The 14,190-nt window shown below is 37.1% G+C and overlaps 1 protein-coding gene across 1 annotated transcript in view; it reads left to right on the top strand.

The window, feature by feature from the left end:
• Nucleotides 1–14,190, top strand: part of camta1a (calmodulin binding transcription activator 1a) — a 424,467-nt gene that overhangs the window by 64,161 nt on the left and 346,116 nt on the right. The window contains 3 exon segments of the mRNA XM_084099066.1: nucleotides 11,583–11,606; nucleotides 11,608–11,632; nucleotides 11,635–11,660. Of these exon segments, the coding sequence (XP_083955192.1) occupies nucleotides 11,583–11,606; nucleotides 11,608–11,632; nucleotides 11,635–11,660 (75 nt within the window).

Raw genomic sequence — 14,190 nt, 5'->3', positions numbered from 1 at the left:
GGTGCTCTAAGCGATGTCACACGTTTTTTAGGCCGAAACATTTTTTTTTGTCACATACAGCAAACATCTCCTCACTATCCGCTAGCTGCCTGTCCCCTGAACACACTGTAAAAAACGCAGTCTCTGTAGACAGCCCAGGCTCCACAAACGGCAACAAAAACAAACTGGCCCAACCTGGACCACGAAACATAACAAACAGTGTTCCAGCCAATAACTGACAAGAATGATTTGGGGGTGGAGGATGGGGGGTTAGTGCGCGTGCACATTAAGGGGGGTGTGGAGGAGAGAGAAGCATGAAGAGGGAAGTTAGCTAGAGGAGAGATGTCCTAGCCAACGACAACGACTAATGTTAGCGACTAATGTTTCTCTTGAATTTTGATATGGCCGACACACGACCAAAGAGACGACGTTCCGATGAACAAATAGCAAAGAATAGGGAAAAGGAGAAAGAACGTGCGAAGTCCCGAATTTACATTGGAAAAACCTTCGACTCGTTCATGACTGTTTCAGGAAGCACGGAAGGGAAGGGGGGTGGGGGGATGGGATGAGGAGGATTGAGGGTCGAGCTAGCCTCCGTTTTGTTTGACAATACTTTGAACGTCAACAAGAAGTGACGTCACCCAACATCGCTTAGAGCACCTTTAATTGTTTGAAACAGTTCACAACACTGGTTTGAATGATTCATTAACATACTCAACTGAACTGGTTCTTGAGTTGAATTCGCAAACATGTCAAGAAAATATTCTGTGAATACTGACTTAAATTTTGGTCTATTCTTTATGCTAAGTTGTATGATTTCAGAAGATATTGAATATAGTGTACATATAGACTGTGGATAGGCATTTTTCAAAAATATTGTATTCGAATATTTGGGCTCATAAAAATCGAATATTTAAGTATTTGTTTATTTAAATGAAGTTTAACGAGAAAGACATTATTTTTTTATTATTTTTTTTATTTTGTTTTACGTTTTTGTCACCATTTCTGAACAAGCTTACGATTAGGCCATTGAAACAATCAGCTTAGTATATATCTTAAGGTTTTCTTTTAGTTGAAAACATTAAACAATATGTGTAAACAAAAAATATAAAGAACAAAAGCATTTAAGCTCAAGCAGCGCGAACGGAAAAAAACACTAATAAAGCAGACTGCGCAGTTATCATACAGAACGTACATAATGCACTCGAGTCAGCATATGGTTATCGTGTTTTATACTGTTTCACGTTGATGTTGAGAAAAACAATAATATCCACATGCTCGAGTGAAAAAACGACGTTGGTGGTGATGGTGTTTTTAGCCCCCAATGGCTCCTTCCAGGCAGCTAACCCTAACCTCAACCTTAAACCTACCCATCCCCTCGCTGCCTGGAAGGCACCGTTGGGGCTACAAACACCAAACACCGAAAAAACGTGCTGCGCTGACAGACGTCGCAGAGACATAAAGATAACAGTTTGCTAAGCGAAGTTTCTAAAAGCACTTTGCGTTTTCTATTCTTAAACCTGTCTCCCTCAACAAAACTTAAAGGAAGTATATGTCTCCAAATCATTTTGCTATCAGAAGATATCATATGTGATCACTCGCGCTACAGCTGCGCTTACCTGCAGTCGTTAATGCGGTGATGGACAGCTGTCTTTCCTCAGTCGACTGCTGTTTGGATTTCATGTGATTTCTCATTGTGGTGGTGATATCATGATAACTCAGTTTCATTAATTAATTTAATTAAAAGTACTTCCATTTTGTAATATCATTTTCATCTAAGTAATTCCAAACTTCTCGAGGCAATCAACACGCTCCACAGCGCCACCCAGTGCATTCAGTTATAACTGAGAGTTAGTGCTTGGGATTTATATTGGATTCACTGCATTAATGGCCAGCAAAGCAACGTAGTAAAATTCGAATAGTATTTTATTTTTCGAATAATAATTACAGATCGAATATTCGAAAATTCGAATATTCGTGCAATCCCTAGTATAGACCACTTTTATGATACTTCTATTACTTGTAAAAGAGCGAGTTTTACTTTTGCATCTACTTAATTGCTAAAGTACAGATTTGAAATGACATGAGGGTGAGCAAATGACAATGTTTTCATTTTTGGGTGAACTATTCCTTTAAAAAAAAATTGTTTTGCTCTTATCTAGGACAGCTTGTGTATTTTTCAGGACTGATTGCTCTGTGTGTTCTGTGGATGTTCTGTCTGTTGACATTAGACAGCGCACCGGATGGTGGAATGTATATTTGTATCAGCAGAGGAAATATTGGTTTGTGTTTATACATCTTGTAACATCTTATATTTTGGCATCTGTACACTGATACGGTCTCTTTTTTTTCCTTTTTACACATGACAAGGCAAGCACTTGCAAGTTGCTGTATTAAATGCAGGTTTCAGAATATTGTCTGGGGAGAGAATAGTGGAAGTACTGTTTTTTCATGTTAGTCCTTGGCTGTTTATACCTCTCTCTAAATGTTACATATGATTCAGTGAGAGCAGGATTTGCCAGTCAGCTGTGCCCTAAAGGCACGTGGAAGGTTAAGGTGTGCCTGTTTAATTTATGGTATGCATAGGGTAGGATATAGAAAATTCTTGTTTATTCACTCCCTTTTGCTTCCTTTATAAATCTTAACACGTCTTATAGTCAACAAATTTAATTTATTTCCTTGACATGATGAATAATGATTATTATTTTGAGGCTTTCAAGTTGACTTTGGTCTCAGAGTCATTAGCGTGGTAAGAGGGAAGTTGACAGTTTTTTACTCTGAGGTTGTGGTTTCAAGACAGATGTAAATTGGTGTATTTGCAGGATGTGAAGGGATTGTAAATGTGCATGTTTTCTCACACATGCCTGACTGGTTTTGTGTTGTGTTTTGGTCAGTGTTTCACCTAAAAGATAGTAGCAATGCATGACTGTACAGACATCTTATGGAACAAGGCAAACATCACTAATCTTTATCACTCAAGCCTTATCTAGAGACCAGAATATCATTAGATTTGTTCATATTGCATTCAAATCAAATTTGCTTTTTAAATCCGGTCTTTAGGACTGACTATTCCACTCTGTCATTTTGCAAAATGATGAAATCTGATCCAATTGTTTAGACAATATAGTCAATATTCAATGTATTTGTAATTTAAGCATCAGAATGATGCCAAGACACTTTCTTACACAGCAACGGAGAGTAGTTGTCATTGTGGAAAGAGAGGTTAGGGAAAATGGAAATTTTGCCTCTGCTCATGTCTACTATGACATCTTGCCGCCGTTGTGAGAGGCGTTTTACGCATTCATGCATATACTGTATTCAAAACTGCTGACACCTTCAGTCACTCAACTATTCACTACATGGTAAACTTAGATAGCTCATGAGAAAAGAGTGAATGAAAAGGAGTGTATTGGGAGACAGGAGACAGGAAAAAAGTCTCATGAGATCATAAGCCAAATTATATGTACTGTCTAGGTTGCCTGGTTTTGTGTCCAAATAGAATCAGATAAAGTCTATAGAGCAAGCATGGTGGACTTCTCTCTGGCCACAGGGTCACCCTGGAGATCAGGCTGTGGTTTGTTTTAGAGCACTGTGGTGAAGGGATGAGAGACTAGCAAATAAATTAAGCCTGGTTACTTGGCATGGTTTTTAAAGTATTCTGGTCACCTAGAGAGTCTGTTGTCCCCCACAACAGTGAAAAAGTTCTCCAAAAAGTGTGTGAGTGCAAAGAACTGTATTTTCTGATTGATAAGCAGACAGAGGGAGGCTGGATGGTATGAAGACCCTGTGGCTGGGGGCAGAGTTGCTGTGTCATTATCGCCTCCATTATGATCCCAGCCTTAATGCTGGGATTGGGCTGGTAACAACCTCATCTCTTGCCCTGATCTAATTCTGAGACACCTGTCGTTCTGGGTCAACAAGCAGAGATTTTGGTTCTCATGCTACCATGGCAACTTTTTATTCCCTTTCAGATCTTGCCGATGTAATTTTGGATGTCTGAATATTGTTCCTGGTAGATGAGATGGAATCAACTAAATTATTGGCTTAATGGTTTCAGGGAGGCTATTGTAGTCTGATATTGGCTCTAGCTAATGCAGGATCACATGGTTCATTAACACCACAAAGCAATTATAAGAACTGTGCAACGCTGGCTATAAATGACCAAGCAGAATACAATTTTATTCACTTGTTTGATGTCTGAAGTTTTTTTGGGGGGCAGTTTAATTCGTTTGGGACCAATAACAAATGTGTGTGTGTGTGTTTTAAAAATTCTTTTCTAAGGGGCATGATCGATATTTTGAATGAGGTGTTGTATCTGTCAGATTTGGACATCTGTGGATGCAGGCTTTCATGAGAAAAACACTCTAATTTTGTCCCTGCTAATGTCCAGATAAAGCCAATTTAAATCGTTGCAGCATCTAATTTATTTTCTTTCCTGTTCAGATGTTCTCCTACAATGGAAATGCAAATTGCAGAGAGAAATTCCAGCCTTCTCTTGGAGAGACATAATAGAGGCATCACAAACTTTTTGATGGAACAATAGTCCATTTTATACCTTTAATAGAAATGCATCCATATCTACCGATAGACAAGCCCTGACAAGAGACTAATTCTAATAATTGCAGTTTTTTTTAAAGAGGCAAAACAATGAAGGGACAACTGAAGCCTAGTCTTGGTGTTTGAAGGGACAACTGAAGCCAAGTCTGGGCTTTTTATTGAACAACACCGATATCAGTGAAACCAACTGGCAAAGCATTCCCTGCTGAGCAGTGCATTTAGCTCCAAATAAAGTGATGTATCCTGGGTATTTAAGGCTTGCATTGGTAAGAGACACTGTGCATTAACTCTTATCCATGTTCTGTGATGAGACCCTCTGTGCAGACATTGTTCATCTTCTTGTGCTATGCTTGTATTCCCTCTTTGGGCTGTTTGCATGGGGGCAAAAACAATATAAATTACGCTGCATCTGAAGGATGGTGCACTCCACACAAGGACTGTGATAGGGTATTGATTCTCACTACATTGCTAAAATTGCCTGTCTGCCTCCCAGCTCCAAACACACATGTGACAGCTCCAATATAGGCTAGGAACTATGCTCTGTGCAGGGCCCTTACTGGGGTCCCCTCCGTTCCTGAGGCTGCATTGGGCTATCAAAACATCTAGAAGAAAGTGGAATTTTTAAAATTTTTTATTTTTTAGGATCTGCATTATCTTTTCTTTTCCTCATCTAAAAGTGGAATATATTATTATTATTAATAATAATAATAATATTATTATTATTTTTCATTGAAAATTGAAGGGAACACAATTAGTGCAACAATATACTAGGTATATATCTGGAACTTTCTTTAAATGATGCAGATGGAAGGATAATACAGTTTTTGCTGGTGCTTGTGCTGACAAAAGACTCTATTTCAAGAATGTTAAATTATCAAGGACACCAACACCAAATAGATTTTATGCATAAATGACTCTTTCTGTACTTATTTAATAATTAATAATCCGGCCTCCAGGTTGATGCTCATTCACTTTTTTTCAGAACCCACAGAGGTGTCATGCAAACATTTCAGTTGTTGAATAAGAATTTGAATTCTCCTGCCTTCTTCTGACATATATTAATGAAAATCCTGCTCCAAATACTTCCATTTGATAATGGGCTTGCATGTCAAAAGCTGAACTTCAGGATGCAGACCTTTGATACCTCTCTGTGACCTTTCCAAACATGGCTGGATGGAAGCTGATCTAGTCATCTCAACAGGAACAGATTGTGTGATTTTTAAAGCAGTGTAGAAAAATGATACACCTAGCCTTTGATTTAAAAGTGCCAAAATCCCAAAGAGATCAATAGAACCTACAAAGGCGCATGGGGCACTCTTGCAAGGCTTATTGGGAAGGAGAGGGGATGGGACCGTTTTACTGTGAAAATCTCAGTTCTTTAATAAGGATTACTTGAAAGCAGGTCTGACAGTATCTGCATGCTGTTCTCCCTTGATAAGCCCCATCATGTTTTTAGGGGATTGAGGCTGTGTGTGCTGGTGGTGGATTGGGGGAGAGGCATCAAATAGCTTTTAGGTTATACATTTTCATCTATAGAATCTTAAATCCATCAGTTTGACCTCAAATGGTATATAATAACTCCAACTGTATGAAATATCATGTGGAAAACTGGCCCCGTAAGACGTCTGACTGATATTATAGACTGAACAGTGCTTTAAAGAATAGTGATGTAAGGGTGCGTGTGTCTCAGAGTCGAAGGTGAACCATCAGTCGCGTCTCTCGAGGTGCTGTGCCAACATTGCTGTTTTCCCCTAGAGTTCTGACCTTCACTAAACTCTCATTCTCTCTAATTTGTTCTTCTATCACTGCACTTGCAATTTTGTTCAATATCCCTTTCCTCATGGCACATCTAGTGTCACTTTTGTTATTGATAGACTGGGAATGAACACAGGAATGTGCATTTCATTGCATCTCTCTCTTTTTCTTTCTATCTTTGTCGCTTTATCTCTCTTTCATGCTCTTGCTCTCTTTCTCTCTCACTCACTAAAGACAATATTCGTGGGCACACTTTGTTTGAATTTAATAGTTTTGATCCCCATGGAACATCCTCTGAATAAATATTTTGGGCAAAGGAAAGGAATTGAACCTGCTATACTATGTGTATCGATCAGCTCTTTAGTGAGTCCCTATAGAATGGGTAATTGTGTCTGCGTGCTTCTCCATTTTAAACTAACTGCATTTCATCTGATGGGGAGAATAATCCATCGAAGAAGAGATAGATTGCAGGCGAAGGTACGTGTCATGGCTGATGTGCAGAAAGCCTATTAATACAATCAAGGGAGGCTTGTGTCATTGTCTGGAAACTAGGTTTGAAAGTAGACTCCTTCCACTTGAAGTTACCAAATATAATTGTGCATATCTTTTGATGACTTGCATCTCATTTGGAATTTACATATCCCACTGAAGTGTAATTTGTCTTTGATGATTAGCTCATGTTTAATGGGGCTGGAATTGCTTTGTCTCTGCTGCACACTCACATCCTCTCCTGTGTTCCAGTTTCTTTTGGCCGGATCACATTTTAGCTGTCTGTAATCTTTGACCGTTGAAGCAATGACAGAGCAGTAGTGTGAACTTGACCCAAATGATGCAGGGTAAAGGTAAAAAATGGGGGGAGATCCCATTTCAACCAGTGATAGAGGAGAGAGGTCTGTGATTCGATTGACCCAGACTGGATAAAGCTGAATCCTTAGATTGAGAAGAGTTTTTATTTATTTTTTCATAGAATGTACTCTAGAGCAGGGGTCCCCAACCCCCGGGCCGCGGACCGGTACCGGTCCGTTGGGTCATTTGGTACTGGGCCACACAGAAAGAATAAATAACTTACCGTATTTTCCGGACTATAAGTCGCTCCGGAGTATAAGTTGCATCAGTCCAAAAATGCGTCTTGAAGAGGAAATGGATTTAATAAATAAGAAGTAAATATAGTAGAAAATAGATAATCATGACACGAAGGCGCTGGCTCGTGAACTGGAGCTCGTCTCATAAATTAACCGAAACTCAGCGTATAAGGTAGCCTACTTGCCTCACAGACCTGAGACATATAGAATGCTTGAAATGTCTACTTTTAAACAGAACAATCCAAAACGAAAGAAAACAGACTGCTCTCTGCTTATGTAATTCGTATGAAATGTGCATTTCTCTCTGTCGCGTTCACTACTGCGAAGATCGCTAGTCAGCATCGTCAACTTCATCTTTGCAGCCGACACTGACACAGAAAACGCTAGTTTATTAGTAAACAATTAAAATGTCTCCTGCTATATTTTACATATTCATAATCATTCATTTTGCCGGTTCTTTGTGACAGCTTTTAGGTGCTTTATTGGCAGCGCCACCTTTACATGTTACATGAACGCGTCACCACCGCATCAGCACCATAAACATGGAGATTTTTTTCTTTTTGGGGGCATTTTGTTTGTGTTCAGGCTTTCTCAGTTGTCTTTAGGCACGATGTTACGAGGACGCTGCTAATAAAGTTGCGATAATACCACAGTTTTGATGCCGGTCGTATCATTTTATTTTGTTGTATTTATCCGCCACACCTTAAAGGCCGGCCCGTGAAAATATTGTCTGATATTAAACCGGTCCGTGGCGCAAAAAAGCGGTTGGGGACCGCTGCTCTAGAGAAAACAATGTAAGAGACTTACCGGTACTTCTAAAATGCTTTAATACGTTTTACCTTTACTTCATCGTTTACTTCATGCCCAACATGATATTGCAATTCATGCTCACCTTTTATAATTCCTTTGTCTGTCTTGTTTTATAATTCCAAATCTGCTGTGTTTTAGTTTTAAGTTCAAGTTTTAGTTTTAATGTTCAGTTGTTGTTGTTTTTGCATGGCGTGGATTGATCTGGGTTTAAGATTTCAATCATGAGAGGATTATAAATATACAATGCCAATGATAGTGAGATGATGGTGATGAGGGAAAATGGGTTTTTCATGTCAATATAAATTGCTTCTCTTATCATTTAAAACACACAGCCTTTCAAAAGCATCATCATTACAATTTACAAGGACAGATCTTTTTTTGTGGTTGTTGATGAGTAACTTTTAAAATGGCTCTTGCAATTTGCCCCACAATGTTTGTACTATACAAAAAATGAATGATACTTCAAATTGTGCAGCTTGTTGAGAAGATATATGTAGAGACCAGAATATTATAGAGACTTGGCTCTTTTGATTTGGGCAAGAAACCACTTATCAACTAGGATTTGTCGATATATTGAGTATTTATTTAGCCTATGTATTTTATGTTTTATTTTTATGTTTTTTTTTTGCATAAAACCTTATGTATCCAGTGAGAGTAAAAGCTGTACACTAGAGAAAAACTTTTAGATTTTCATACGTTTACTTAAAATTTCTTTAGAGAAAAGTAAAAAATTTACTTGTGGTAAATGTGCAAGGATGTCCACAGAACACGAGAACATGCTGCAATTGATGCCCAAGGTAAACTTGTAAAACTATGAACTGTAGGGACTGCAGCATCTTTGAGGAGTAGCTTCTTTGAAAAACCAGCATTGAACTATACCTGATTGACGAAGCAGTCACTTGTGAAATATGCAGAACAGACGGTTAAGGTCGAACTAAATTGCTGTGGTATTTCTGAATAAATAAACATTAGCCACTATTCTCTTATATCAATTTTGTTCGGAAGCCTGTGCAATGATGTAGTTTCCTGACAGTGGGCAGTGCTCGGGGTGAGACTGAAGGCGGTGACTGGGTAGTTCTGACATCACATTTATACGGAAGTCACAACGGCTTGTGAAAAGGCTACTTTATGCAGGCTGTGTGCATTTGTCTGTGGACTGAATGTTTTGAAACTTATATGGTAGTTTCATAGCCCCTAGACCTTTGTTATCATGAAAAAAGCCAGGAAATTTCAGTTTTGACAATATGGGACCTTTAACGTTGCATTTACCTCAGGAAAGTTATCCAATGGTCACAGTTTGTTAGTTAACAAGGAGCTTATTTACTGTTAATTATATATGTATGTTTGAATAAATTTGTCATGAAGACAAGTGTTTATGAAAATACTTATGTGCAACTGAGTTGTATACAAACATTTCAGTTTTTATTTTAGTGCAATTATTATATATGAAAGTAAATAGCAGTTGAATATAATAGTTTGGTCTCTGTAAATTTGAACCTCTAATATTTTAGCAATGTATCAAATTAAAGGGTCCCCTGTATAGTTTATAGCATTAGTTGGGAAAGATTATTTTCCTTAAGAAAATCTAAATCTGTTTTAATTTTAATCTGAATAATAAACTATCGATATTGGCAGAGAAATTTAGTATCGGTATATCTCTAGTCGTCCATTAAACTAATCCCCTCTCTTCTCGTGATTCAAGAATGAGACTTTAAAGGAGCTATGTGTAGGTTTTTACTTAAAAAAGTTTTCATTTGTACATGTATGAGTCAACCATGATGTAATAAAAAGAATGACAACTTGACTGTCCAACACGGTTGCCTCTATCAGCCTGTAGGCTCAATTGTGTGTGGAGGAGTCGGGCCCGAATCGGCGCGAAAATTCACAAAATGTGACGTCATGCGCGTTCTCGTCTACTTGGGCTTACATCCGTACGGCACGGCAGCCATTATTAGTAAGCAGCGGCAATCGGTAGTGTTTTCAAATGGTGTTTTCTTACCTCAAACATTATGCTGGTGAATCTCGATGAACCGTCAGTGGTTGCTGTGGCAACCCTGGTTGATGTGGTCGTGCTCGTATGAGCGTGTGCGCACCGAGAACGAGCATGAGACTGGCTGCAGTTCCTCTAACGGCCACTGGTGTCAGTAACTGTTAGATATTTCAGAACCTACGCAATGCTCCTTTAAAAGAGAGATGTTAGGGTTGGTATGTTCAGTTAATTTAGTAAAACTCTCAATTTAAATGAAAAATTACTAATTTAGCAATTTGCTTGCATAATCATTTAATGTTCATTGTTCATAAATTAAAATGTTTTATTAAAAGCTCAAGCAGGCAAATATGGCTTTTTTGTAATAGGTGCATAATGAAAATTAGAATTAAATATAAATCTTCCTTATTTGCATTTAGTGAAAAAAAGAAAGTGAAACATGCCTTAATCATTTTCATTAGAAGCTTATTGTATTTCTCTTGTTGTATTATACATTATTTATGTAATTGGCTACAATGACTGCAAGGTTACAATTATGCTTTTTATTACTGAAAATTAATGAAGAACCGTAGTCTTAAACCTCTATATCGAATATCGCTTAAGACTGAAAATTATAAATATACATTTTATTTAGCTTTATTGCCCAGGCTTTCTAGGAACTACCCATAAGGCCTTTTAACTGCATAGCAATGCTCTGGTGTAATGAGCTCTAAGGCCTCCGCTAGCAATGTCCTACCTTCTTCACATTGTTCTGGAAATACTATTGCCTCTGTATGTGTTGGCCGGTAGGTAGAATGAACGTAGGGTAGGGAACATGCATCATCCTTTTTATATCAGTATGCACTTCTCTGAAATATGTGGTGGGTGCATGTTCTGTTAATTATTGCAGGTATGAAATGTCACCTCAGAGATGTCTTAGTGGTTAATTTGTGCCAGAACAAGCATGTGTTTGTTAGAAATTATAGCACAGCCCTCGTATAATTCAGCTAGTCTTCTGGAGTGATTTTAAATATAGAAAAGTGAAATATGACTTGCTCCTTCAGTCAAGGATGATAAAAAGATTCTGTCTAATTTTTTTTAATACTTCACTCACATTGTCTGCTTTCTCTACTGGGAGTAATTTATTCATTTATTAAAAGCATAGGCAAATATGAAAAATAACGACAAGGAGTTTGTCGTCCTACTTAAGCTTATCTCAGACTATTCTAAGGGATAAAAACAGGATGCACAATGCACTTCAGGGATAAAAGTAGTGCACTTGATCCTGTGGTAAACAGAAAATATTCTTTGTGGATTATTCTGCTGTATGAGTTTTCTAGAGTGGAGCTTTGGACTGCTTGGCCATGTGCAATCACTTCATTGAGTACTTTTCTGATTCATTCACTGATTTATTATTATATTTATTTCCACAGACACATCAATGCCGCTGCCATGTTTTCCGGTTTTGCTGTTTATGTTGACCTTGACCCCTGACCTCCTGCATACTCTTGGTAACCATATCATATATTTTTTTTAATACACCTTTCTATTTCTTTCACAATTTTCCATTTCTCTCCCATTTTTCATCCCATGTAACGTGTTACTTATACTGTGCATGCAAGTACCCGTCGAAGCTTCAATGCTTCCAGTAACAGTTTAGACACCACAATGTCTTGATGCTGTCTACACTGGAAGTGTTAAAACTTCACCTCAGAATGTACACTTAACACTGACCAATAAGCTGAAAGCTCAAGGCTACACTGGGTATCGCCAACTACCTCACAAAATGATACACATCGCAGTGCATTGCGATATCATAATTGGATCACGATTGAAACTGTGGGAAACGTGACTTTGCGTGTCAGGGAGAAAGAGAGAATGAATCTACTGTATCAGTTTCAATCTCTTCAGCGGTTCGCTTCACATTTGTCCATTAGGTGCCTCATAGAAGTGGCTCTGAGTCTGACTTATAGAAAATTATATGAAAGAACACATCAACAATTTAAAAATATGTGTATGATACAATATTGGAATTGTGAAAAAGAATTGTAATATACACTACCGTTCAAAAGTTAGGGGTTGGTAAGAATTGTATTTTTTTGAAAGAAGTTTCTTATGCACACCAAGTAGGGGTGGGCGATATGGCAAACATATCATATCACGATTTTTTTCAGGAAAATCACGATTTACGATTTTATCACGATTCTTTTTATGTTGGTTTTACTATTTTGCGACTGAGCATTACAGCCAATCTAATGTCCATATTTTTTTAAAAAAAAACTTAGGTAACAAAATATAAAATAAAAAATAATGGCAGACAGGGGCGAAGATAAAAAATGTTTTCATTATTTTCTTTGTTATTAAATAGTAAGATCAAAGATACACATTACACATACACAACTTAATATACAAATTAAATAAACAGTGCTTTATGTTTTCAGTAGGTGTATTAATAGCATTGAAGAAAGTAATTAAATGAACAAATATGAAAATAAAACAAAACAGACTTCAATGTATAAATTATACATTGATACTTATTAAAGCTACTATTTAAAGTTATCAGTCAAGAGCAGTGAGTGATTTTCTCTTTGCATTTTGTTGTTTTATTAACATTAAAGGGATAGTTCTCCTAAAAATTCAAATTGTCATAATTTACTCTCTCAAGTTGTTTTAAACTCGAATAAGTTTCTTTCTTCTGTTGAAAATAAGTTATTTGGAAGAATGTGGGTAACCAAACACTTGATGTACCCCAGTGACTTCCATAGTATATTTTTCTCCTATGGAAGTCAATTGGGACCAGCTGTTTGGATAGCCACATTCTTCAAAATATTAATATTAGAAAAATATTAGAAAATATTAGAAGGAAACTAATACTTGTTTGGAACAACATTAGAGTGCATAAATAATGAGATAATTTTTATTTTGGGTGAACTATCCCTTTAAGGACAAGCGGCAGTGTGTTTACTATTACTACTGTCTCTTTAAGAGCTGCGCGCGACGCGTCTAATATACACGCATTTGACAAGCAGATTTTCACTTTAGACATAACCGACTTTGTTTATGTAAACTTTGTGTGTATTTAACAGTATAAGCACAATAAGACTCGAAAGATAACTTAGTCCAGTATCCAGGAGCTGGTAGACAGGCTTTTAGTGCATGTGAGCTTCAACGCGCTGAGAAACGCACACGTTAAAACAGCGCATCAGCACGCAAATTAAATGTTTAACCGACAAGGCATTAAAGCTGCTGCATGCAAATTATGAACTTATGTGAATTGCAGTGTTCCGTTCTGCTGCGTTAACATTTTATGTGAATATACGTCGCGTTGTTCAGTATGTTGGGACAGAGGCGCCAGAACAGCAACTGATAGAATGCACGATACTACGATATTTCTTGAAAAGCAGATTGTGGAGACATTTTAATCGTCCACGATCAAAAATCGTCATATCGCACACCAAGGTTGCATTTATGTTTTTTGTGAGATATGTAATTGTGAGATATTAAATGTGAAATATTATAAAATAGTAATAAAGAGAGATAATATTATATTGTGAAATAATTCTGTGAAAATATAACACTTTAAAATAACTGTTTTCTATTTGATTATATATTTACAAATAAAATGTAATTTATTCCTGTGGTGGCAAAGCTGAATTTTCAGCAGCCATTACTCCAGTCTTCCTTTGTTCCAGGTTCTTTAGGTTCATTCCAATATGCTAATTTGCTAATTCAATTTTGCTAATCAATTTTGAAAACATTTGTGCTGCTTAATATTTTTTTGTGGAAACATGACTTTTTTTCAGTATTATTAGATGGATGGAAAGATCAAAAGAACAGCGTATCAGTATTTAACATTTATTTGTAGCAATGTGAAAGTCTCTGTCACTTGATTAATGCATCGTGGCTGAATTAATAATTTCTTAATCTTACTGAGCCCAAACTTTTGAATGTTAGTGTATTTATGCAATTTAAATGCAATTTAAAAACTATAGGCAATACAATAAAAATAAATCATTGGCTGTGTAGCATGTCAAATCTACT

The sequence above is a fragment of the Abramis brama genome (genome assembly GCF_963993115.1).
Source record: "Abramis brama genome assembly, chromosome: 22".
In the NCBI taxonomy this organism is placed as follows: Eukaryota; Metazoa; Chordata; class Actinopteri; order Cypriniformes; family Leuciscidae; genus Abramis; species Abramis brama.
This window is presented reverse-complemented; position numbering and strand designations above follow the sequence as displayed.